This window comes from Xyrauchen texanus, chromosome 19 (assembly GCF_025860055.1).
Source record: "Xyrauchen texanus isolate HMW12.3.18 chromosome 19, RBS_HiC_50CHRs, whole genome shotgun sequence".
Taxonomy (NCBI): Eukaryota; Metazoa; Chordata; class Actinopteri; order Cypriniformes; family Catostomidae; genus Xyrauchen; species Xyrauchen texanus.
This window is the reverse complement of record NC_068294.1, coordinates 15302525-15329295: the sequence shown is the minus strand read 5'-3', so window position 1 is coordinate 15329295 and position 26771 is coordinate 15302525. Positions and strand designations below refer to the sequence as shown.

General features: G+C 41.7%; 1 protein-coding gene across 1 annotated transcript in view; it reads left to right on the top strand.

The window, feature by feature from the left end:
• The window catches only part of ccdc88b (coiled-coil domain containing 88B), a 45589-nt gene continuing 18818 nt past the window's right edge, over positions 1-26771 (top strand). Inside the window, exons 1-18 of the mRNA XM_052150038.1 lie at positions 1-213; positions 523-668; positions 813-921; positions 3091-3160; positions 3327-3385; positions 3511-3594; positions 4158-4298; positions 4412-4548; positions 6272-6353; positions 6459-6617; positions 7118-7264; positions 7581-7761; positions 17059-17174; positions 17271-17360; positions 18675-19322; positions 22168-22347; positions 23552-23892; positions 24625-24751. Coding sequence (XP_052005998.1) covers positions 154-213; positions 523-668; positions 813-921; positions 3091-3160; positions 3327-3385; positions 3511-3594; positions 4158-4298; positions 4412-4548; positions 6272-6353; positions 6459-6617; positions 7118-7264; positions 7581-7761; positions 17059-17174; positions 17271-17360; positions 18675-19322; positions 22168-22347; positions 23552-23892; positions 24625-24751 — 2877 coding nt within the window. The 5' untranslated portion in view covers positions 1-153. The remainder of the gene's footprint in view (positions 214-522; positions 669-812; positions 922-3090; positions 3161-3326; positions 3386-3510; positions 3595-4157; positions 4299-4411; positions 4549-6271; positions 6354-6458; positions 6618-7117; positions 7265-7580; positions 7762-17058; positions 17175-17270; positions 17361-18674; positions 19323-22167; positions 22348-23551; positions 23893-24624; positions 24752-26771) is intronic.

Here is a 26771-nt window from a genome sequence, read left to right as displayed (position 1 = left end):
CAGAATGAAGGGACAGGCACAGAAAGCAAAGATGCTAACAGTTAAACAGATGTAGTCTATTGTCCAGAGAACTATTATCATAATGAATGTACTTATAAAAGTCTGTTATTTAAACGATCAGTAATGTTCTAACAAATTAAAGTGATCAGGAAGATGGACCAAAACTTTACGGAAATATTAGAAGAATTTATGGGAAGTGCACTTGTTACCTGGGTAGGTGTATCTGATTTCAAGAAATCAAGATTATCAGCTCTTTGTTCATCCTTATTGTTTTTTAAGCTTTACAAATCCCTTCAGAAATATAGAAATGCCGTTTGATCATCAATTCATGTTCCTTAATTTTTTATATGATCTTTACCAAATAAACACTGGTCAACATTTATAAATATAAAAAACAATCTTAATGATTTATTTAGATTTTAGTGTTGAAATTAAACTATGTCTCCAAAGAATAGGTTTACAACAGAGTTGTGCTTGGTTCCATCTCAGTTTTTTCTTCTTGATGTTTTTGTTTTCTTTAAGGTGCATCTCTTTGAGGGTATTGTGGAGGAAGAGAATGGATCATTTACCCAGCAGTACATGGAGGTAAACTCTAACTCCCAGAATGCAGTAAGACTGTACCTGAAGCTTACCAATGGAGTCTACCTCAATGAAGTCATGAGGATCATGTAAGACAGAATGAATATATTTAGATCAATGTTGTTTTTAATAATGGTGGTTGTTTAAAATGAATTAACAATTCATTTAGGATATTACAACAATGACTCAGCTAATGCCAGTATTTGCTCTTTGTTTGTATGTTTTTTTAATAGTGATCCCAATCCAAAAGTAGAGCAGATGTACCACAATGTGGGTGACGACAAGATTCTCAGAGTCCAGAATTTTTCCATCCTCAATCGACACCTGAGATCATACTATCAGGTACTGAATTACACCATCAGTCATATCAGTATGCTTTGTTAAAATGATTCTTAGATCACATAAACAATGCACATTTTTTTTTTTACAAAAGAATTGCCTGATCATTGTATTTTTTTATGCATCTTGATGCAGTTTTTCTATTATGATAGCATTTTAAGTTTTTTCTTGTCTCATGAGTGTTCATGGGATAAGTAATCATGCGATGTTAGCAATGTAAGACAACAAGCACATTGCTCTCAATAAAATAAATAGTTTCTGATAGAAAACATGAGATGATGCCCAAAATATTGGAACAGTTTGTACAGAACTCCTAATTTGATACAACTTTCTTAGACAGGCTCAATCTAAATAGACAATTGTTATAAAGTCATGACAACTTGATATTTTAAAGGAACCATTCACCCAAAATTGAAAATTCTCTCATCATTTACTCACCCTCATGCCATCCTAAATGTGTATGACTTTCTTTCTTTGGCAGAACACAAATTAAGAGTTTAGAAATATATCTCAGCACTGTAGTTCCATACAATGCAAGTGGATGTGACCTAAACTTTGAAGCTCCAAAAAGCACTTAAAGGCAGCATAAAAGTAATCCATTTGACTTCAGTAATTAAATCTTGTGTTTCCCAACCCTGTTCCTGCAGGCATACCAACAGTGCACATTTTGTTACGTCTCCTTAATCTAACACACCTGATTCAACTCATCAGCTTGTTAGAAGATACTCCACTAGAGTCTTTTTGATTACCTTTAAGCTGCCTTTATCTCCTTTTGGAGCTTCAAAGTTCTGATCACCATTCACTTGCATTGTATGGAACTACAGTGCTGCGATATCAGCATTTGAGTAAGCATCAGACAGCATTTGTGACATAATGTTGATTACCACAGACATTTATTTTGACTTGTCCCTCACTTATTAAAAAAAAATAAAAATTAAAATACAGTAAGGCAATTACAATAGAGGTGAATTGGTCTAGTCCATAAAACAGTATAATACATCATTGTTTCAGATGTATAGCTATAAGACGTAAATATTACAGTGGATGAATGGACAGGTAACTAATGCATTAAACAGGATGTACTGCCCTGTAGCTGCAAGTTTTTTTTTTCTCTTTGGGGTTTCACTTCTTGTTTTAAATGTCCTGCTGTGGACATATTTTTCTCACTGTTATTTTAACACAAAGCACACAGAAATAACAGCCTTTTTGTGTTTACTAATTTATGGACATTTTTAAATTTAAAACAGAGCATTTAAATATTCAGTAATTTCTTGTTACGCCTATTTTTTATTGACACAAAATGAGAGTACAGTGATAAGTCTCTTGTTGATTCATACATTATTTTGTAATAAGCAAGGAATATTTAATTAGGTTTAATTAGAATAGAAAAAATCTTCCTATCGAACAAACGACAGCAAACGAAAAGCATACAATTAGAAAATTGCAGCAAAAAAAATAATAATAAAAAAAAATATATATATATATATACTCTATATGAGTTTGCTATTGTTGTATTGATATGAATTTTTGGAAATGAACTCTTTTAATAAGACAAAATTAAGTGTGCTTTCCAGTTGTACAGCAGTTGGTTTATCTTTGAAAAAACTAGCAGATTAACAACTACACTGTTAACAAGTATTTTGAACAAGATTGTGAGGACATTTAATGAGGAAGGAAGTGAGGTGACCACTGGTGAGTGTTAGCTAACTTCCATATACACTTACAATATTTACATTGTTTTACCATATGTTTTGGATAAGTATATGGTACCATGGTAGTAATAGCTTGGTATTTTTTAAAGTACAATGGAGTACCATGTAAATACCATAGTAAATTAATATGGTAATCATTTAGTACTATGATATCAAAGTACCATGGTATGACCTTCTGATACATCACTGTACCATGGAATCATCACAGTTACTTTTGAAACAAAAGGTCGTTTAAATTACTATATTGCTAAATTACTACTGAAGCTGCTGTAATAACAGGTTCATAACTGCATGAAGTCGTGCAGATTAGTAAGCACTTTTTTTTTACTACAAAAATAAGGAACTAGCACACTTTTGTCTTCACATTTTCAATTTGTGTTATGTGTATTTTTTTTTACTAAAAGCCTCGTACTTGTATTGGCTAGGATGACATTCCTTTCATGTGTTTTTTTTCTTTCAGGAGAATCTACAGCAGCTGCTGCTGATGCCTCTTCCAAATGTTGCTGTTTTAGGTCGAGATCCCCTGACAGGTGTGATGCTGTCATCTCTCATATAATTTCAAAACAGGAACATTTTTATTCTCCAAATATTTATCAACAATTCATTAAAAAACAAACAAACAAACAAACAAACAAGAAATATCTAAACAATAAATGAAAAGTATATATACTGTGTTGGTTTCCCTCATGTGAACAGAGGGTGCTGTTGGAGAGCTGAGGAGACTGCTACTGTTATTGCTGGGCTGTGCTGTGCAGGTAACCATTGTAAACACATTGTTGAGACACATATCCACTATCTTCAGCATTTTCCACAGATATTACCCTGTACAATGAATTAGAGTGCAATCTTGAAAAACAAGATTCATTTCTCTTGTCACCAGTGTGAAAGGAAGGGAACTTTCATTCAGCAGATTCAGTGCTTGAACATTGACACACAGTCAGAGATTGCCCTTTGCATACAGGAGGTAAGTGCCAGGACTGTTGATAATGTTTCATTTTGAAGTGTACAATTCTACCCAATCAAATATTAGTTTTAAGGCTTTTAGTACATGTCTATGAGGCCAAATACTGTATATGTTGTGATTTAAACCAAAGGCTGTTATTGGCTATTAAAAAAGGGACAAGCTCTTTGATATGTCTTGTCTTAACATCCTGTTTGAAAACATTGTAAAAAAAACATTTTGTTATGTAACCAAAAAAAAATTGTTTCATGCGGTAACATCTAAATTAACTGGTTTTATTCAATTACATTTTTTATTTAATCTGACAAAATGTACCTGACACATTACTTATGCAGGTTACACCAGCATAAGTAATGTTTAAGGGTTAAATCAAGTAGAAATAGATCCTTTAGGTAACAATGGCAGGTTACCACTTTTTAACAGTGTAGTAAATATGTCAACTAAGAAAAGATCTTTGGCATCTGACTAGTCATTTCACAGGGTTTTTAAGTCCTGAACATCATCTCACACTAAAGAGCATTTTATTCTAATTTATGCCACTAACTCAGTGATTCATCATGCTCCAGGTGACCCAGGACCCGAGTGCAGTGCTTCCCCTGGAGTTTGGGGACATGTGTGGACTGAATGGGGCAGAGTTGCAGAGTCTCTTCTGCTCCATGGCCAAACAGATCCAGAGTCTGCATGCTCAACATGACAAACACTTGGAGGTGAGAGATAAACTTATATCTGGCTATATCTATGAATTCATGTTTCAGTTAAAGTAGATGTGAATGAATTACATGATAACAGAAGGCATTCATTAGCTCTGTCTGATGTTTAGAGGATAGCAGAGCTTTACCAGGAACGGGAATCATCTACATCCCACATAACCATGTCAAGCGGGTTTGAACCTCCAGAGGGACTGTCTGTGCAGCTGGCAGACAGCAAAGCTAAACTTCGTCGACTAAAACAGGAACTGTGAGTTTATTGGCTGCATTACTGCATGTGTGACGCTTTATCTGTACAATGTGGAAATCAATACATTTCCATTATGCTCAGGTCCCCATTATTATTGTTATTAATAATACGAACCCCTTAAGTTCAAAGCCTGCCGGCAGGCCTGCACATGAACAGAAAAAATATAAAAGTATTAATAACTACAGTCTTGACCAACACAAAATAGGTATCGTTTTAAAGTTTAGAAGCTCTACTTTACAATGCATGTAAGCATTATGAAAACTGAACAAGTGCTTTGAAATTTGCAGACAAATCAGAAGTGTTACATTTTGATAACTTATTAATAATTTTGCACTGTACGTATTATTGTAATTGGAAAAAACATCAAACTCATTAACTAACCATGTGTCGCCATGTGAGGATCAGACGTGTGACTGGTGAGCTCTGCGCACTTTGCTAGTTTTAATACATTTGATGACATACAGTAAACAGGTGAGATTGGATACACTCTGTTTCATAACAGTTCTAGGAGGACAATATATCAAAGAACAAAACAGCCACATCTATGGCAAGTGCTACAGGAAGTGTGGGGTGAAATGTCACCTGAGTATCTGGACAAACTGACAGCTGGAATGCCAAAAATCTGCAAATCTGTCATTGATGCAGGTGGAGGATTTTTAGATGAGAACTCTTTGAAGTAGTTACATTTTTTTCAAATTGTAATCATAAAATATAATGTTATTAATGTCCTGACTATACATTATGATCAATTGAATGCCACTTTGGTGAATAAAAGTAACTGTCTTTCCATAAGAGCAAAATCTGTACATTATTCCAAAATTTTGGCCACTAGTGTATAATGTAAAATAAATTATTATTAAGTAAATGTAAAAGTATAGCTGCAAAATCTATTTTCTCGTCTCTCTACATTGTTATAACTCTTCTAAAGTTTGCCTCAGAGATTCCCTTTTCACAATTTGAGAGGCGTACTCTCATAGTTACCATGATACTCTCTGTTTCCATTTGTCCAACGAAGGCCATCTCTGTGACTCTGTAGCGGTATCTAAACATTTAGTTTGAACATTTGGCATCTAGACCAGCCTGACAAAGCAACACTGGCTCAACCAATGGTGTCTGATTGGGGTGGGAAATTCAGTTTGACTGACCAATCGAGGACGTGGAGAGTGTTTCAGAAACCTTTTTGTAAAGCCAACATGTTATTCTATTAATTGTTTTAGGGTATTTACAAAATCCCTTTACATAGACCAAAATAATCAACAGTAACTCTTAGAGCTTTCAAGCTACATTCACCAAACTTGGCACAGACCTCCAGACAGTTTTGACTTAGTACGTCTATATTTTCTAACTGATTGGACTTTTGGTTTTCCTGAACAAGGTGATAAAAAAATCCCCCAAATCCCATGGACTTGCATTAATGGAATGTTTAAAGAGGCCAGTGGAATGCTTGTTAATTCAAACTCCAACTGTCAATTTTCTTAATGTAAACAAACACACAGGGTCTTTAATCTGTCTGTCTGACTATCTTTTTGTCTGTAAGGTCCATTAAACCTTAAAACCTCAAGTATTCAAAACTTTTTAAACTTTCAGGCCAGGCTTTGTCAAGCCAACATCAAAGTTTGTCTTGACAAACTTTATCTTGTTATTTTTTAAATTCTGCTTGGTGGCGCTAGTAGCAAAAACCCTTAAACCTATAAAGATAATTACACATCAAAATAATTTACAGGGAGGACAAAGGTGATCAACTATTGGACTATAAGCAAGAAGTGCAAACTATGGAGGAAGAGATGAAGAAACTACAGAAGGAAGTGAGCATGCAATAATACATCATTAATAAATGTATTGTTGGGTGGGGACAGATTCCCATATCGCTAACATACCATTTTATGTGCTGTGTGTGTTTGCTGAGTCAGAACCAAGCATTGCAGGTGGAAGCACGTGTGAGTCATGGTCTAAAGGATGAGTTGGACTGTCTGCGAGAGCGTGCAGGCAGAGTGGAGAAATTGCAGGCGGAGCTGAAAAACTGCACACATCGACTCCGCAGCATGGAGCTGTACCACACACAGTTGAAGGTAGACACATAGCTATAAACCAGGCGGAAACAAAACAACTTATGCTATATAATTAGGAATAATTACATGGAGCGCTTTCATTTGGAAATGTCATGAGTAAATGAATGTTACTCTTTAATTATTTGTATCATATTGTTTTATAATTAAAGGAAAGTTCACCCAAAAAATTTTAATTATGAAAAGGCAGAATGTAAGTGAATGACAGCCTCAGTCAGCATTACATTTTATTCGGTCTAATTTAAATACAATGAAAGTAATTGTGAGGCTTTCATTGAAGTTATACGGGTTTAAGACAACACAACGTTGAGTAAATGACAACAGAATTGACATGCCCTGCAGTCATGTGGCATAACCTTTAAATGTGTTAAATTGACAGCCCTTATGTTTAGTTACTTATGACATGAATTCTGGTAAATGATCAGTGTCGTAGAACAAAAGTTAAAAACTTGAGTAAATCTTTTTTAGTTTGTTAAACTATAGTGTTTTCTGACCCCCTACAGGAGCAGCAGCAGTATTGCGCCTCACTGCAAGAGAACAAATCTCTACTTGAGGAGCAGCTGGCCGACACTCGTGCACGCTGCACTGCTCTGCGTGAACTAGAGAAAGAAAATCTTCTTCTCAGACAGAAACTCATGGATATGGAGGGTGTATGAATGACTTTATAAACTCTCTTCAGGTTTTATTGGCATGCTACAATTTATGGCTGTAGAGCTAGATTTAAAAAAAAAAAGGTAAAGTGTGTAACTTTATGATGTTAAAATATTTTCTCCTACCTCAGCTTAATATGCAGAGATAATTATAAGTAAACCATTTGTAGGTTGATTTCCTTGGAAACTTTAAACACTGTTGCTCTACGGCGCTATAAAAAATGCGACACAGCAACATTGAATCAACTATTGCAGTTGTGCTCTTCTAAAATTAAAAATGGGTGTATTTGAAATGGGTATATTTATATGCATTTAGGAGCGTGATGTGGAGAGACAGAGGGTAGACGAACTGCTGGAGATGAATATGAGTCTACAGGTGGATCTTAAACGTCAGACTCATTCAATGGATGTCACTCCAAGTGTGACTCATCAACATTTTCTCCAATTAGAGCTAGAGTCTGACGAGGAAGTTGAGGAAATAAATATCACTCAGATTGGTAGGTTTTATTTATGCATGATTTGCTATTATGACTCGGTCAATAATTATGACCTAAAATCAATTAGGTCATTGATTTTACATGACTTAAATCATGTATATTTAAACCCAGTTGTCCTTCTTATCTTAGTATTAGATATTTATGAATACATTTACTTCCCACCCTATCACTTACACTCTCTTAAAGTAAATGTTCTGCCAAAAAAGAAAATTCTGTCATCATTTACTCACACTCAAGTCATTCCAAACCCAAATTACTTTTTTTCCTGTGGAACAAAGGTGAAAATTATAAGATTATCTAAATTATTAGAAAAACTATTTTGTGCTACAAAAAGCACCCCAAAAAAGTATAATAAAAATAGTCCATACGATTAAAAGTCCATCTTCAAACTTTACAATCAGTTATGTGATACAGCAATGGCCTTTGTCATTGTATATGCAAATTTAAAGGAACAGTTCACCCCAAAATTCTCTCATCACTCACCCTCATGCCATCCCAGATGTGAATTGCTTTCTTTCTTCTGCAGAACACAAATAAAGATTTTTAGAAAAATATCTCAGCTCTGTAGCTCCATACAATGCATTTGAAATATTTAAGTTCCAAAAAGCACATCGCACTTTCTAGTGCCTTGACGCATGCTCAAAGTTCTAGATGGCGCTATAGGAAGTGTAATCCATCTCTAAATCATGATTGCCAAGGTGACTGCTGATGTCAAGATTTACAGTGGAAAAGGAGTTACATTTGGTTAATTTCTCAATGCAAAAATATTTGTTTGTGTTCAGCAGAAGAAAGTCATACACATCTTGGATGGAATAAGGTTGACTAAATGATGAGTGAATTTTCATTTTTGGGTGAACTGTCCCTTTAAAAGCTACAATGGCAGAGAAGATTATTAGTGAATAACAACTTTACATTTCAGTCTAAAATACTTGGATTATTGTGCGCAATATAGGCCACAAGTTGTGTGGATGAATTTTATGATACTTTCACGGTGCGTTTTTTTGTTGTTGTCATTTTTAAAGCTCTACCGCGTCCATCCCTTACGAATTCACTTACAAATTCACTTCTTGTATGGAAAAGAAAAGCGTTAAAATCCAGCCTAACCTCTTGTGTGCACCATTGAAAGGTTGTATGAGTTCATAATAACCTATATACTATAAATCAGTGGTTCCCAACCCTTTTCCAAGAGGCCACCCAACACTGCACATTTTGTTTATCTCCCTTATCTGACTGTAGCAGGTTTGTTATCTGGACAGTGAAGGAGTCAGGAGGCAGCAAACTGTCAACGTGAGCATTTTTATTACTCTTCAGCGTCGTTCACCAAACTTAAACTAAAAGGGAACTAAGTGGCCAAGTATTCACATACACACAAACGAGTAAATGCTTCTTGTCATGCAAACACAGGTACAGTCTCTCTCTGCTGAATCATGCATTTTTAGACAGTTTCTGCTCCCCTTAACTCTTTGAGGGATCACCTCTTCATCCAATGATATCGTCTTATGCCTCCCTAGTTCATATTTGCCATCTCCTTTCCAGCAGGTCACCTTTGGCCCCAAGTTGCTGTTTCATCTTAATGCTAGCACTTAGTAGCGCACATGTATCATTTGCCTGTTTTGGTAATCTTGGCATTATTATCTTGGCACCAGTCCTACTCATATCGATATCCACATGCCCACATCACTTTGGACCCTACAAAGTTTGATAGAAAGAGACTGTAAATCTTTCTAGAAAAGCTGCTACAGGTGGTGTTCCTTATCTAAACCTCCTTACTCATTTGCTTGAGACAGGCATATCATCTCCAAGGTCTCCCACTTTCTGCATTACATAAATTCATTTTCCCTTGACACAAAGGCCTTCCACAGAGAGAGACTGCAAGCTAAGCTGTTTTCTGCACTTTCAAACTGTATCTAAATAATCAGAGGATTAAATTAATAAAAGAATGATTAAATATGTAACATACTGAATAACATTGATAATGCAGCTTCTCATAATACATTGATTACACATTGTAATTTTTTAGATCATTGCATACATATTAATTAATAAAAACGGATTAATTGAATGATTAAAAAAAACATTCCATAGAGGTAAGCAGCAATACAAGCACTTTATCTGCCAGTGCAAATTCCCATAGTCCAGTGCCCCTGTCAAACAGGCGACTTTTACGTTCCTGACCTTGGACCAAATTCTCATGCGTTAACAGACCCAAAGTGTAGAGTTTTGCTCTAAGATCAAGAATGTGTTGTATTTCATTCTTACTGTTTGAAGGTCCCTCCACCCAAGCTTCCTGTATGATGTTGAGCACGCCATGTGGCCGATGCCCATACAGCAACTCAAATGGGGAAAACCCAGTGGAGGCTTGTGGGACCTCTCGCACTGCAAATAACAGGGGGTCGAGCCACTTATCCCAATTTCAAGCATCCTTGTGAACAAACTTACAAATCATATTTTAAGGTTTTATTAAATTGTTCCACCAGCCCATCCGTTTGTGGGTGGTAAACACAGTTTTATCAATTTAATACCCAATAAATCATACAGTTCACGTAGTGTTCGTGACATAAATGTAGTGCCTTGATCAGTGAGGATTTATTTTGGAATCCCCACTCGGGAGATAATTCTGAAGAGTGCCTCCACAACACTACATGCTGAGATGTTGCGCAGGGGCACTGCTTCCGGATATCGCGTTGCATTGTCCACCAGAACTAACACAAAGCGATGGCCACGTACGGTCGTCTTAAATGGCCCGACGAGATCATGCCAATTCTTTCAAAGATACCTTGATTAGCAGTAGAGGGCACAGTGGTGCTTTTGGGGTGGTTGGTGAATTTACCAACTGAAAAACCAAAAAATTAGCCATTATTCGTTTGAATGCTTTTTCGGGACCTAGATGCCAGCTATTGTATTATGGTGAGCCACCTGGAAGAGGGTTTCCCGACGGCTCTTCAGTACTAACAATTGGGTCGTGTGTCTGTCTATGGGAGAGAGAGAGAGCGGTAAGGCTTGTCACCTGGTTTGTAATTATCTCTAACACCTGTGTCTTGTTATAGTGATACGGAGAGAGACATTTAAGGAACGTCAAGGGTCGAGAGAGAGAGAGTGTCCAGAAAGCACGACAGCCCGAGTGTGCTACATTTGTGTTAATGTTTCATTTTAACGGCGGTTACCGTCGTATGTACAGAGAACCTCAAATAAAAGTACTGACCTTAAAACCTGCTTCACTGTCTCCTGGCTCAAACCAACCAGTTGACAGGTTGTATTTTCTTTTGCTGGAGTGTCCTGCGTCACTCGATACAACCTATCTTTGATAACTTAAATATATGGGTGTTATGAATACCCTGTCTTGTTTCACTGTTGCCCTTTTGTTTACCATTGTTGTCACTTTTGGCATTTTTTAGTTTTCACTTTAGTCCCTTATGTAACTCCATAGTCTCTTTGTTAGCGTTCGTGTTTCCTCTGTTCATTGTTTTCACCTGTCCTCATTAGTTTGCCTTTTACTTCTGTTAATCACCTTGTTATCTTGTTTGAGTTCTGTTTGTTCATTGGTCCCCTTTTCCCTTGTTTATGTATTTATACCCTGTTTTTGGTTCAGTCCTTGTCTATCGTTGTTTGATGTTAACCCGGTGTATCTTTCCCTCCCGAGTTCCCTGTTTGTGTCTACCGTGGTTTCCTTAACTAGTTTATGTTTCTTTTCCCCATCGTGGGTTGTTACTTTGTGTTTCTTGACTAAATAAAGTTCAAACTGCGTTTGGATCCGCATCTCTTCGTCAGCCTCGTTACTCAAGCATAACAGAACGATAGACCAACTATGGATCCAGCAGTTATACGGGCCAACTGCCGGTTGCTCAACCTCAAACAAGAGGGCCGCCCTGTTGAAGACCACATCAGCGACTTCCTCGCGCTGGCGAAATTCACAGACTTCCCGGACTCAGCCCTGGTGGTCTTCTTCAGGGACACTTTACACGGTTACGCTCAGGGAGCGTTTGCCGCCGGCAACGCTTGGTTGGACTCTCCACGACTTCCTGGAGGCGACCTTACTGGTCTGCGGCTCACCCTACACCGTGGTCTTCGCCGAGGAGGATTCCACCTCTCCTCCCACTGTGGTGACTCCCCAGTCGTCCTTGGCGCTTCCTGTCGCGCCAGCCCCACCTGTCAGCGAGCCCGTCCCCACGCCAGTCGCCTTCCATGAGCCAGCGCGGCCCACTGCGTCTGCCCGGAGGAGGGAGAGAAGACGGGCTTCCGCCTCCCGGCCCGCGCCAGCCCCGGTCTGCGAGCCAGAGCCCACGCTTGTCACGGTGAGCGAGCTAAAGCCCACGCATGTCACTGTGAGCGAGCCTGAGCCCTCGACCGTCCCCGAGCCAGTGCCTGTAGCCTCAGACGTCAGTGAGCCAGTGCCGTTAGCCTCAAACGTCAATGAGCCAGTGCCGTTAGCCTCAAACGTCAATGAGCCAGCGCCTGTAGCCTCGACCGTCCCTGAGCCAGCGCCTGTAGCCTCGACCGTCCCTGAGCCAGCGCCTGTAGCCTCGACCGTCCCTGAGCCAGCGCCTGTAGCCTCGACCGTCCAAGAGCCAGCGCCTGAAGCCTCGACCGTCCAAGAGCCAGCGCCAGTAGCCGTGACCGTCCAAGAGCCAGCGCCAGTGGCCGTGACCGTCCAAGAGCCAGTGCCCGTAGCCATGACCGTCCAAGAGCCAGTGCCAGTAGCCGTGACCGTCCAAGAGCCAGCGCCAGTGGCCGTGACCGTCCAAGAGCCAGTGCCAGTAGCCATGACCGTTCAAGAGCCAGTGCCAGTAGCCAGGTCCGTCCAAGAGCCAGCGCCAGTGGTCGTGCCCATCCTAGAACCAGCACCTCTCGAGCCTTCCAGGGCTCCTCCTCCCGAGTCTTCCAGGGCTCTGCCTCCCAAGTCTCTCGAGCCTTCTAGGGCTCCTCCCGAGCTTTCCAGAGCTCCGCCTTCCGAGTTTCCCGAGCTTTCCAGAGCTCCGCCTTCCGAGTTTCCCGAGCTTTCCAGAGCTCCGCCTTCCGAGTTTCCGGAGCTTTCCAGAGCTTCGCCTCCGGAGCTTTCCAGAGCTCCTCCTCCCGAGCTTTCCAGAGCTCCGCTTTCCAGAGCTCCGCCCTCCGAGCTTCCCAGAGCTCCACCTCTCAAGCCTCTCAAGCCTCCTAGGGCTCCGCCCCTCAAGCCTCTCGAGCCTCCCAGGGCTCCGTCTCTCAAGCCTCCCGAGCTTTCCAGAGCTCCGCCCTCCGAGCTTCCCAGAGCTCCGCCTCTCGAGCCTCTCGAGCCTCCTAGGGCTCCGCCCCTCAAGCCTCTCGAGCCTCCCAGGGCTCCGCCTCTCAAGTCTCTCGAGTCTTCCAGGGCTCCGTCTCTCAAGCCTCCCGAGCTTTCCAGAGCTCCGCCCTCCGAGCTTCCCAGAGCTCCGCCTCTCGAGCCTCTCGAGCCTCCCAGGGCTCCGCCTCTCAAGCCTCTCGAACCTCCCAGAGCTCCACCTCTCAAGCCTCTCGAGCCTTCTAGGGCTCCGCCTCCCAAGACCCTCGAGCCTTCCAGGGCTCCGCCCCTCAAATCTCTTGAGTCTTCCAGGGCTCCGCCCCTCAAGCCTCTCGAGCCTGCCAGGGCTCCGCCCCTCAAGCCTCTCGAGCCTCCCAGGGCTCCGCCTCTCGAGCCTTCCAGGACTCCGCCCCCAAAGTCTCCTACGGCTCCGCCCCCAGAGCCTCTTGAGCCTCCTACGGCCCCGCCCCCAGAGCCTCTCGAGCCTCCTGCAGCTCCGCCTACGGGGCCTCCTGTGGCTCCACCTCCAGAGCCTCCTACGGCTCCGCCTCCAGAGCCTCCTATTGCTCCGCCTCTCGATCCACTCAAGCCTTTGACGGCTCCGCCCCCAGAGCCTCTTGAGCCTCCTACGGCTCCGCCTCTCGAGCCACTCAAGCCTCCTGCGGCTCCGCCCTCAGAGCCTCCCGAGCCTCCTGTGACTCCGCCTCCCGAGCCTCCCACGGCTCCCCCTCTCGAGCCACTCAAGACTTCGACGGCACCGCCCTCCGAGCCTCCCAAGCCTCCTACGGCTCCGCCGCTCGAGCACCTCAAGCCTTCGACGGCTCCGCCCTCAGAGCCTCCCGAGCCTCCTATGGCTCCGCCTCCCGAGCCTCCTCCGGCACCGCCTCTCGAGCCACTCAAGCCTACGACGGCTTCACCCTCAGAGCCTCCTACGTCTCTGCCCCCAGAGCCTCCAGAATCTTCCTGGTCTCCGCTCCTAAAGCCTCCCACGGTGCCGCCTACCTCGGCTCCGCCTCTTGAGCCTCTTTCAGCTCCACCTCCTGAACCTCCTTCAATTCCACCTCCGGAGCCCCCCGAGCCTCTCCCGGCTCCGCCTCCGAAGCCTCCATTGGCTCTGTCTTCAGAGCCTTCTTCGCCCTCGCCACCTTCGGCTCCACCTCCAGTGGCTCCGCCTTCTGAGCCTTCTACACCATCGCCTCCCTTGGCTCCGCCCAACACTGTTCCGCCTCCTGACCTGCCCAAGGCCTTACCGCCTGAGTCTGCCACGGCCCTGCCTAAGCCTCCTTTGGCACCGCCTCCCAAGTCTTCTACGGCTCCGCCTCTGAAGTCCTCCTTGGCTCCACCTCACACGGCTCTGCCAGCCTCTGTCCTGTGGCCTCTTCCCAGACCTCCTGACCCAGTCCCAGTCCCGTGGCTTCTTCCCAGGCCCCCTGACCCAGTCCCTGTCCGGTGGCCTCCACCCAGGCCTCCTGACCCTGTTCCCGTCCTGAGGCCTCCCCCCAGGCCTCCTGACCCAGTCCCTGTCCAGTGGCCTCCTCCCAGGTCCCCCAAACCTATCCTTGCCCTGTGGCCAGCTCCCAGGCCTCCTGCACCTACCCTTGCCCGGTGGCCAGCTCCCAGACCATTGAAACCTGTCCCTTTGTGCCCCCATGGACTGCCTAATTGTCCCTTGTGCCCCCGTGGACTGTCTCATCTCCCTTTGTGCCCCCCGTGGACTGTCTCATCTCCCTTTGTGCCTCCGTGGACTGTCTCATTTCCCCTCGTGGCCCCCCCGGACTTCCTGCCTGCCCTCGGTGCCCCTTGGACTGCCTCCTTGTTCTTGTGCCCCCCCTGGTCTGCCTGTCTGCCCCCGGTGCCATCATTTTGTTCTCTGTGGATTTTTTGTCTTTTGTCTTTGTCTTCTAGGATCGTCTGGAAGCCGATCCTTTGAGGGGGGGCTCTGTTATGAATACCCTGTCTTGTTTCACTGTTGCCCTTTTGTTTACCATTGTTGTCACTTTTGGCATTTTTTAGTTTTCACTTTAGTCCCTTATGTAACTCCATAGTCTCTTTGTTAGCGTTCGTGTTTCCTCTGTTCATTGTTTTCACCTGTCCTCATTAGTTTGCCTTTTACTTCTGTTAATCACCTTGTTATCTTGTTTGAGTTCTGTTTGTTCATTGGTCCCTTTTTCCCTTGTTTATGTATTTATACCCTGTTTTTGGTTCAGTCCTTGTCTATCATTGTTTGATGTTAACCCGGTGTATCTTTCCCTCCCGAGTTCCCTGTTTGTGTCTACCGTGGTTTCCTTAACTAGTTTATGTTTCTTTTCCCCATCGTGGGTTGTTACTTTGTGTTTCTTGACTAAATAAAGTTCAAACTGTGTTTGGATCCGCATCTCTTCGTCAGCCTCGTTACTCAAGCATAACAATGGGTATGTGATCAGGACGAAACTGTTGACCATCACTTACTCTCACTTGGTCAAATGCGTGTTTGAGAGATTCATGACATGACTGCTCTTGAGGGAATTCATCTTCAGGGAACCCCCTAAGGACGGGAACTCTCTCTCTGTCACGGAGCAGACATAGACGGCCCTGGCATCGCCTCTCTAGCCATAGCATCGCACATCACACAGAGATCCATCCGTACATATTTCTCTTAATAGATTCTAAAAATCAGGCAAATTAATTCCCAAAATCAGTGGATGGGTGAGGCGGGAATTAACCTCAGCCTTACTTTATAAATTTTTCCCCTGAATTGTATCTCAATGGTAACCACCGGATACATGTGAATATCCCTGTGCACACACTGGACACTCACCCGTTTATCTATGCCCAATGCCCCGTCTTGCACCAAGCGTTGGTGAATGGAGGTTTGAGAACAGCCTGAATCCACCAAAGCTTGGTAGGTATCCTCTTTTAGACTCAACGGTATACCATACACCCCTGCCCAATCAAGGGTGGCCTGTGGAGCATCAGGGATCCAGACCAGTGTCGCCACCTCCATTGCAGAGTACTGATCCTGGAAGTGCCTGGCTTCACCGCAGCCCCAACAGACTGGCCCAGGCTTCCCTACCACACTCGTGGGGGTGGTCCGGTCAACCTGGGGAGGAGAGTGGAGAGATACAGGAGAAGTGGGAGACACAGACATAAAGAGGGGGAGGGGTTTTTGTGGGGTTCCTCAAGGGAGCCTGAACGGGGTGGAAAGGGGAGGGGCATGGTTAAGATGCAGGGGAGAGAGAGAGAGAGAGAGAAAGTCTCTGGATCGCTGCCTTCCGGAAACGCCACCATATAGTCCTCGGCCAGCTGGACAGCCTCCTCCAGTGACGCAGGGCGGTAGCACTGTACCCACTCTGCCATCCCCTGAGGAAGCTGGGAGATTAATTGATCCAGTGTCACCAGGCTGACGATCTCCATGGTGCTGCGGGCTCCCTCATCCAGCAAAAATATTTCCAGCAGGCATCCCGGAGCAGTTGTGCAAAAGCAAACAGGCAGCCGTGTTTCCTGAACTTCAGGGACCTGAAATGCTGGTGACTCTGTTCATGACTACAGCCAACCATGCATGATGGCTCTCTTTGGGTCTTTGTATTGGAGGAGGCTGGTGGCAGGAAGTTGCTGTGCCGGTAGTTGTGCTTTTCCGGAGATTAGCGGTAACAGGCGGGCCACCCACTGGCCAAAAAGGGCACTCAGTGGCCAAGTAGTCATACACACAAAAGAGTAAATACTTCTTGTACAGTCTGTACACTGATCTCTCTCTGCCACTCTGACACCTTGTGTCTTTTTATGTCTCCCTCTGCCATCACTACAACAAGAAACAGGTGTTAGAGATAATGATAACCCAGGTGTCGAGCCTTACTGCTCTCTCTCTCCTGCAGAAAGATACAGTTCACAATCAGTTGTGTTTGATTAGGGAGATATCCAAAATGTGTAGTTTTTGGGGTCTCCAGGAACAGGGTAGGGAAACACTGCTGTAAATCATAAGGGTTTGTAAATAATTACAAAATATTTGGATGAACTATCACTTTAATACATGTGTGTACATGTGTGTCTACCTTGTCTTCATTTAGATTTGAAGCCGTTAAGTGAGGAAGTAAATGAAGCTTCCTCGTTGAGGCTTTTGGGAGCTGAAAATGAGAACGCTGAACTGAGGAGACGACTAGAGCGCCTGCAGGCTGAGCAGGAGGTTAGAGGTCAAGGGTGTCTCACCAGTTTCATCATCTGATACAAATAGACCACTGTGCAAATTCCCATGTTTCCTATGTTCCCATCCCTCATGTAGGCTCAGCTCGCCAGCTCCCCCAAGGTGATTGAAGATCTCCAGAGACGGATGGATCAACTCTCAAAAGAGCTTCAAAGCACACTGACAGAGGTGAGACACTTTAGACATAGAGGAGGATAAAAGTAAGGCATATTAAACAAGATAGGGAGATAAGGATATTGTATAACCCACAAGGGTTATATTAATGCAATAAGGTGCAAAACAGAGTGCTAAATCCCCTTTGCCCCTTATAAAATCACTGTAATGCAATGACTCGAGTGATTGCATTTTTTGCAGCAAAATGATTAAAGACACTAATGTCCAATAAATGTTTACACAAGTTAAGCAATGTTGCAATTTGTTAAATTATATTATAAAACTTTCGGTTACAGGTGTGTGCTAATGATTAATTCTAAATCAAAGTAATGGCCAGCATTATCCAATCACAGCCATGTTGTTAAATTAAAGTTATACATTATAAATTCTGAATCTATGTAGTGATTACAATTGTCCTATTTCTGCCAAACATTTTGAGTGGTACAAACATCATCTGCAGCCTGAAACTGAACTTTTGATGAATGCACTGCATAGAGAGCTATAGGATGCTCTCTATTTAGTGAATGACTTAACCTTCAGTGTGCTGTCTGCACTGGTCTCAGAACAGTTTTAAATGCACCATATTTTCATCCTAAGATTCCTAACTCCATATAAAGCCTCTATACAAATGCTTTTCAGCTTTTGAATGAGCCCATTGATTTTCAGTGTGATAATGCTCAGTAAATTTCTAAAGAAAAATGTACTAAAGTACACATTAGTGTACATTGTGTTTAGCAGCGTGGCGTTTCATGATAAATCGTTCAAATTTTAAAAATGGTATAGCTGATGAAACTAGAGACTCTTTCTACTGAAACAGGTTTCAAAGTAAAAACTTATTTAGGTTTCTTGTCGAAGGTTTAACCCTTTACTGACAACACAGAGTCTCCTGAACTGAGATCAGTCGGTTTAAATGAATATAGGTTATATGTGTGTGTATAGCGACGCCAAAATACAATGTCCACTCAAGTATACGCGGGGTCACACCCAATCAAAGTTGAAATATTTGACTACAGAATGCCGCAACTGACCAGTCAGAATCAAGTATTCCAAGAAGGTGTTTGTCTTATTTTCTAGTAAAAATATTTATATTTATACTTAAAAAGTAAAAAAGAAATGTTTGTTATATTATAATCTTGTTTTAAGACAATATATCTTGAATTATGTTTATTTTTCTGACCCCAATGTACCTAATTTAAGAATGTTTTTGATTTTTATTAGAAAACAAGACAGTAATATTGATAATGCAAAAAGGTTTTCTACAGCGTACTTTCATTCTGTCCTCGTCTCAACTTTTAAATCAGGTTCTTTCAATTCTCTCTCAACTATTAGATGGAGTGCCTGAACAAAGAAAATAGCCGCTTGAAGATAAATCTGGAAGAGCAGAGGACAAAACAGAAACAGGAAGACCTAGAAGCAGAGAGAACAGTCACAGAGGGAAAAGAAGAGAAAGGGGAAATAATCCCAAGAGGAGAATGTGAGGGAAATGACACAAAAAGAGAGAAACAGGATGGAAAAGAAGAAAGAGAGCGAGACATAATAAAAGCCCAGAGAGAGGATGGAGAGGGGGGAGAGGAGGACAGCGTAATCCTCAGTGAGAGAAAAAAGAAGGGTATTAATGAAATGAAAACCAAAGAGAGAGGAGAGGCTGAGGGTGAGAAAGAATTTGATAAGAAAGACATCACAGGGGAGACATCCCAGCCTTTAGAATGCAACACTGAAGCCCAGAAAAGTACACAGAAAGAGGAGACAGACGAAGATAATTTCTCTCTGTACACCCTCACCCTACATCAGCAGCTTCAGCAGGCCCTGGAAGAGGCTAACAGACAGAGCACTCTAGCCCAAGATCTGCGCTCCAAACTGGCAGAACAGAGTAAGAAGGTCTTGGAGGCTGAGCATAAGATGGTTTTCCTGGAAGCTGAGAACCAAAGGCTGAAGAAGGCAGCAGAAAGCCTCATGGAGGCTAGGAAACAGATAGAGGTAATGAACCATTGTTATCACACAAAAAAAATCGAATTACTACTACATGATTACTTAATTATAGCACCAGTGAAATCTCTTTCACCATCCACCCAAAGAGAGATAATGGTCTAGCCGATAACAGCAATTTAAGTAAAAAGAGAGCCCCTGCCACTAGCAATTAAGAAGGACATCTAGTTTTGTTACTAGACCCTTGTGAAATTAGACAATTTCTCACTTTGACAGTCAAACATTAAGACATGTTCACTTTTGCTTATTGGGCCTCATGGCAACATTAGCAGAATGATTTCTGTGTTAAACCATTTTACGAAGAACGAGAATGATTAAGAATGCTTTTATGAAAAATTTACACTTAAATACATTCTGCACCAAAAGGTTCTGGTTCAATTCCCACAATGAATGATCCATGAGTAATCACCATTCAGCCCTTGAGCATGGCACCTAAAGCGATAGTTAACCCAAAAATTATAATTTGTTGAAATAATTTACTCACCTCCATTTCGTTCCAAACCCATGTGACTTTTTTCATAGTGCTCATGAACGCAGAAGGGATGTCCAGATTTTTGCTTAAAAATTACTTATATTCTGTGTTGTTTCTCATCAGAACAGATTGTATGCATAAGAAGACTTGGAATATGATGCGTTAGTCGCATGGACTACTTTTATTATATTTTGGGTCATTTCTTTTAAAGGGGTCATGACCTGAGGAATAACATTTTCCTTGATCTTTTGACATATAAGAGCTCATTGTACTATAAACATACTGTTGTAACGACAACAATATGGGAGCTGTGATGAACCCAGATGCGGGAGTTTATTTCATGTGAACTCAGGAGAAACAGGTAACTAGATAAAACAGAATGTCACAGGATATGCAGAAAGTCTTAGGCAATTGTCTTCAGATCAACAGAGGATGAAGGTGGTGAGCATAGATCCATAAAGCATAACATAATATAAGGCACTAGCCAAAACAGGGAACCTCAGCATCAAGCTGGCATAAAGGGGAGTATCTTCATGTAACACAGGAGCAGCAAATCATTAGAGTTTTAGGCAAATGCAGGGTTAACAAAGTCACATATCCAGTAATCACACATAGAAGTGCAGCAGTCAAGGTGGTGAAACACAGGCAAGGAGTCATCCATAAATGTCTATGTGTTGGGGTCATTCAATCCTCATGTAAATCTAAATTCTTGGGAGAACAGAGCAAATCATCAAAAACCCGAGTGAGTCAATACGAGTAAAACGGCATGCCATATGCTCGGTAAATATAAAGTCACTTATTTTGAGATTCCAAAACAGAGCGTCGATGAACAAATAGGCGATATGCAGAGCAGTAAATCCCTTTGTCAGCGTGGAGAGAAGGTCCAGGGTGCCTACAACAAGGCTAGTCGCTGACTGAAGTGGAAAGTGTGATATAAGTGCGTGTTCTGATGAGGTGAAGATGAGTTGCAGGTGTGAGTGATTAGAATGCTGGTGAATGAGAGCTCGTGACTGACTGTGAGGGAGAGCCCGGTGCGCTCGTGACAACCGTAAGTTTCAGAACTCAAAACTTCCTCCTCATTGTAAAAGGAGCATTTGTTGAAACCAAACTGCCAAAATGACTCGTTCTCTACTTCCTACACATTGTGATGTCACACTGTAGTAAACATTTGCATCGGACCGCCTTTACAACAACACATACACACCTACTTTAACTTATCAGAAGAGAGCAGGTCATTCAAGGGCAGAGAGCCAATCATAACAGTGGGCGTTTACTGTTATGTCTTAAAGGAGAAGCAGCACCAAAACCGAGCGATTCTGACAGAGGGTCAGAATGAGGGTGGAAAGTTATCGTGTTTAACAAATATATGACAGATTTTTTTTCCAAAAAAACTTTACTAATATTATAAGTGAACTTCAAGGAACATATTAATATAATATAAAAAGCCATGTCAACATGCAGGGGGATCTTCATTACAACATCTCCTTTTGTTAAAAACATATGGGTTTGGAATGAGATGGTGAGTAAATTAAACCTCTTTCTCGTTTTGGGGAACTTGCCCTCAGGTTGCTCCAGGGTGACCATCCCTGTAGTAGGTCGCTTTGTATGATTGTATTAAACCAGTGGTTCTCATCTGGTGGATAGTGACAAAAATGGTCTGTTTTTGGGAAAGGTCTGACAGTATGGTCTGACAGTAGGGAAAGAACAATGCTGAATACTACTAATAAAATGCAATTAACCATAAATGTATAGTTAGGATAGCAAAATTAATAGGCTTATCGAGTTTCCCATATATATTGGTTGTTGACGTCCTCTGCTGTGCCTCGTATCAAAATCTACCATATTTTGGCACAAATACATCTGTGTCTTAGTAGAATCTAGCCAAATTAGGCAGAAGCCAACATGAACATGTTGTGTGACATGCCCTCATCCTCAGAAAATATGATCCAGACTTTGTTAAATAAGTGGTCTCTTGCAACGTAAACGACATTATTTGTGGTGAATTATTGGCCGCATTTAGAATCCAAAATGGATAAATTATTGGTGATATTAATACATTTCAATGTTTGATTTTAAGAATTTTTGTTGACTTTTGTACAATACAATTTTGTGCACTGTGTTGGGTTACCAATTTATGTTCAATGTCCAAATCTGGGTCCTGAAGCAAAACCAGATTTTGATTTGTATAGTGCTTTTCACAATACACAAAGCAGCTATACAAAAGTTCATGCCTTAATATCTTAATGTCAACAGTAAACAACTTTATAGAAATAATGCCTTAATGTTTTTTAATGTTTTTATACCCCCAGTGAGCAAGCCAAAACTGCACTGTGCTAAAGAACTGCTTACTATGCTTGTTGTCAGGAGCTACAGGGTGAATCTATGCAGCAGGAGGAGGAACTGATGCGTCTGCGCAGTCAGGTGGAGTTTCAGAAGATGGAAGCTGCATTAAATGCTCAGTTAGAGGGAGAGAGAGCAGCACTGGAAAGAGAGAGAGAGACACTCAGAGCCACAATAGACTCACTGAGGGCTGTGGTACGCAAGGTGAGACAGGTTTCTCTTTTTACTGTTTAAACACAATAGGCATTTAAAGGAATATTTCACCCAAAAATGAAAATTCAACATTTACTCACCCTCATGCTATCCCAGATGTGTATGACTTTCATTCTACTGCAGAGCACTTATGAAGATGTTTGGAAAAATATCTCAGCTCTGTAGGTCCATACAATGCAAGTGAATGGTGACCAGAACTTTGAACCTCCAAAAAGCACATGAAGGGATCTTAAAAGTAATCCACACAACTCCAGTGGTTTAATCTATGTCTTGAGAAGCAATATGATAGGTGCGGCTGAGAAAGAGATCAATATTTGTTTTACTATAAATCTCCACTTTCACTCTCTTCTCTCCAAAGGGTTCTTCTTTTATTTTTGGTCATTCACATTCTTTGTGCATATCGCCAACTACTGGGCAGGGAGGAGATTTTATAGTAAAAAAAGGACTTAAATATTGATCTGTTTCTCACCCACACAAATATATTTAACCAATGGAGTCTTATGGATTAATTTTATGCTCTCTTTATGTGCTTCTTGAAGCTTCAAAATATTGGCCACCATTCACTTTCACTGAATGAACCTACAGAGCTGAGACATTCTTCTAAACATCTTTGTGTTCAGCAGAAGAAAGCAAGTCATACACATCTGGGATGGCATGAGGGTGAGTAAATGAGAACATTTTCATTTTTGGGTGAACTATCCCTTTAAGGCATTGCTAAGCAAGCATTGCATTTTTCAACGCCCAACCCTTCATTTTAAACTTTGATGCATAACTCATCCTGCTCTGTTTGGGCAACAGACTTGAATGATACCTGAAAACAGCTTGTGGCTAGTTGAGGAGAGGTGTGCAATTACTTTAATCAGACTTATAATTTTTGGCTTGTGGACAATAAAACAGGTAAAATGTCCCATAGATTTACATTGAAGGAGGACCCTGAGCCCTATCAAGGGCCCAGAAAATTATGGTGGGCTCTTTTGACTTGGGCCTGTAAGCAACCATATAGAAATCACCCAGAACACCCCAGAAACATGTTAACAACCACTCAAAACACCTTAGCAATGTGGTACTGATGTTTCCATGGGCAAGCACCACTCACATTTACTTGTAGTTGATAATTAGCCTCTAAATTTGTAGAAAATGTATTTTTTTATTTTACATGTTGACTGAAAGTGGCAAAAACATTTCTGACTCAAAGGGTGATCAATTGGAGTTGATCAACCAAAACCTTAAAGCCGAACTCGAAAGATTGGGACGGAGCTTGGAGTCTGCCAAGCGGCACGAAGAAGAGTTGGAAGCTGAACTGCGTGACTCTAGCCTGGAGGCGGCGTCTCTGACCAGAGGGCGGGAAGAAGCTCTGCTGGAAGTCACACGATTGGAGCAGGAGAAGGAGGCGTGCCAGGCAGAACTAGACAGCCAACGGCGTGAGCAAAGACAAAAAGAACGAGAGATGGCCAGACTCAGACAGCAACTGGAGAGCACGACCTCTGCACTAGAGCATGGAAATAAAAGAGCATGCAGCCTAGAGGCACAAAACAGGTACCGAACAATACTGCTCTGCTGTATACACTCTGAAAGTGTTAATTCACACTCATACCATTCTAAACTGACATTCATACTTATGTGAAAAAAAAAAAAAAGAATATATATATATTTCCACTGCTTTTTCCCATAAATAGAAAGCATAGAGTGACCAGAGGCGGTCAAGCTCCAAAAAAAATCACACATGAAATTACAATTAAATTAGCCAATATCTCTTGGGTGCTATATTCCAAATCTTCTGAAGCCATACACTAGGTTTGTGTGAGGAACATGATTACATTTTAACCATTATTTACCAATCATTTACCCCTATAATCCCATTTGGGGTTATGCATATTCAAACTTGCAAAGTTGCACAAGCATTTATGTCAGTGACACCAAAAGGCATTGGCTCTTGCGTACCTTGTAAGTAGTATGAACTACTTTTAGAGTGCTTTTGGGTCCTGTTGGGATCTTGGTAGCCCCTGGTCACCACATAAGTTCATTCTATGGAAAAGTGCTGTGTGAACATTCTTCAAAATTTCTCTTTTTTGTGTTCCATGGAAGAAAGTCAAGAGAGTGTGTACATAATAATGGCAGAAATTGTATTTTTGGGTTAACTTTTTTAAACCAAACTTTTATTATAGAACACTGACGTCTTACACATGTTTAGGATTTCTTATCGTGTGAAACAAATAACGTCATGCATATAAGAACATCATGTATATCAATCACTATATCTGCCCACAGACAGTTGGGTCATGAGCTTTCTCTGCTCAAAGAGACATGTGTACAGTTAGAGGAGCTGCAGAAGGAAAATCAGCAGTTCAGTACAATCAACGCTGAGAGCAAGACCCAGATTGAGTCTCTAACAAAGGTCAGTGCAGTATCAATGTGTTTGTGTAAGGTCTGAATGATAAAGGCAATTACTACAGCTCTGCAGTACACCTTAGTTTTGCAATTATGTTTGCCTGGAGGTCCCATGGAGCTGAATACTACTAAAATGGGCCAATTTGTATAATGTTTTTCAACCAGGAATTGTTCTCTATTTGTTTTCTTACCTGAAAACCCTCAACTCAATTAGCTGTGGTTAAAATGCATCTTGGTATACAGTGCTGTGCAAAAGTCTTAGGCACAGAAGATGTTTCACCAAAACATTTATCTTAAGATGGTTATTTATGTATTCAGCTTTAGTGTGTTAATAGGAAATATAAATGTTAGACTCCCAAACATTCCTTTTGCAAACAGAATAAAATAGAAGAACAGGGAGCCCTGAAACAGATTTCATGACCCCACAGAGCATCATGTCAGTCTGAGATTACTTGAAGAGACAGAAGCAGTTGAGACAGCTGAAATAGATAGAAGAACTGTGGAGAATTCTCCAAGACACTTGGAACATCCTGTCTGCCAACAACAAGAAAAACTGTGTCCAGGTGTACCTTGGAGAATTGGGGCTGTTTTAAATGAAAAGGTGGTCACACCAAATATTGATTTAGCTTTTTTATGTACACTGGACTTTGTATGACATTAAGTGTTAAATGAAAACTATTTATGTCATTATTTTTGAAGACATCCTCACTATGCAACATTTTTCACAGTACTGTATTTAAAGGAAAAAAGTCTGTAGTTACCACAAGTTACTGAAATAGGTGCCCTGAAATATCACACTGTCTCTTGTGACATCACTACTCTCTGTAAACAGCAACAAAAAAAATGGTCAGATACTTTAGGCTATCAGATGACTGAGGCGATTTCTGCCAGTCAATTATTTTGTGACAGTCAATTTGTGTTCACAGGGCAGCCCATATATCGGAAGCTGAGAGTGTAGTAGTTAAAGGGATAGTTCACACAAAAATGAAAATTCTCTCATCATTTACTCACCCCTATGCAATCCCAGATGTGTATCAGAGTTTATTTTGCATTGTAAACGCGACTATGCATAACAATACAATACAGACTAATTTATGACACATTCAAGTCAACTAAACGTTAATAAACGTTTGTTCATTCAACTGCTTTTTTCATAATTTATTTTTTTACGTTAGTCATGGAATTAGTATTTCATTTTACAAAACATTCAACAATGTGGCAAAACTAAACTAAACAGCAATTTGCCACATATCTTTTCATTTATAAATAAATATTAAAATAACAAATCATTTGTTTATGTCATATAATTTCTCTTGGCTATTTACTCTTGTCTGTCTGTTATTGATGTGGGTGCATAGCGCTTAATTGTAATCTTGGCAGCATGCACACGCGTCAATAGTTTGTCTCTCGCGAACATGGGTGCGCGTTGTGCTAGCGTTGTTCGCCGGATCACAAGATGTCTTCATGTTGTACTGGGGTTCGGCCACTTCTGTCTAAGGTGTCGGGTGTGTGTGTGTGTGGCTGAATTCTCGCACAGGTGTCCTGTCTTGTTTTTGTCGCCTGTTGCAATCATTGCATGTTGTTTGCCTCACGATGTACGCTCAGGTTTCGTTTAGTGTGAGAATGCGTGGCATGGCTTTGTTTGGCATTGCTACGTATCCTCTCATCTTGTTTGTCGGTTGGCATGGGCGTATATTGCCTTATTGTCTTGGCGATGCACGCTCATGACATTCGGGTGTCTGTGTCTTTTGAGAGCACGCAGCTTTGTTTTGTTTCTGTATTGCTGTGTGTCTCTCTGTCTTATGTCATACCCTGCCTCCTTGTTTGCTTATTATTAGTTAATTTGCCTCATCTATCCCCTGTTAACCCATTTGATTTCCCCCTCTATTTCATTCTCCTCAAGTTTGCTGTCCAGTGCCAGTTCATCTTGTTTCCAGTCTTGTGGGCTAGTGTTTCCAGTCGGTCTTGCTTGTGTGTATAGTCTTCCCTTTCCGTTCTGTTTCCCCCACCTGGTTCCTGTTTCGGTC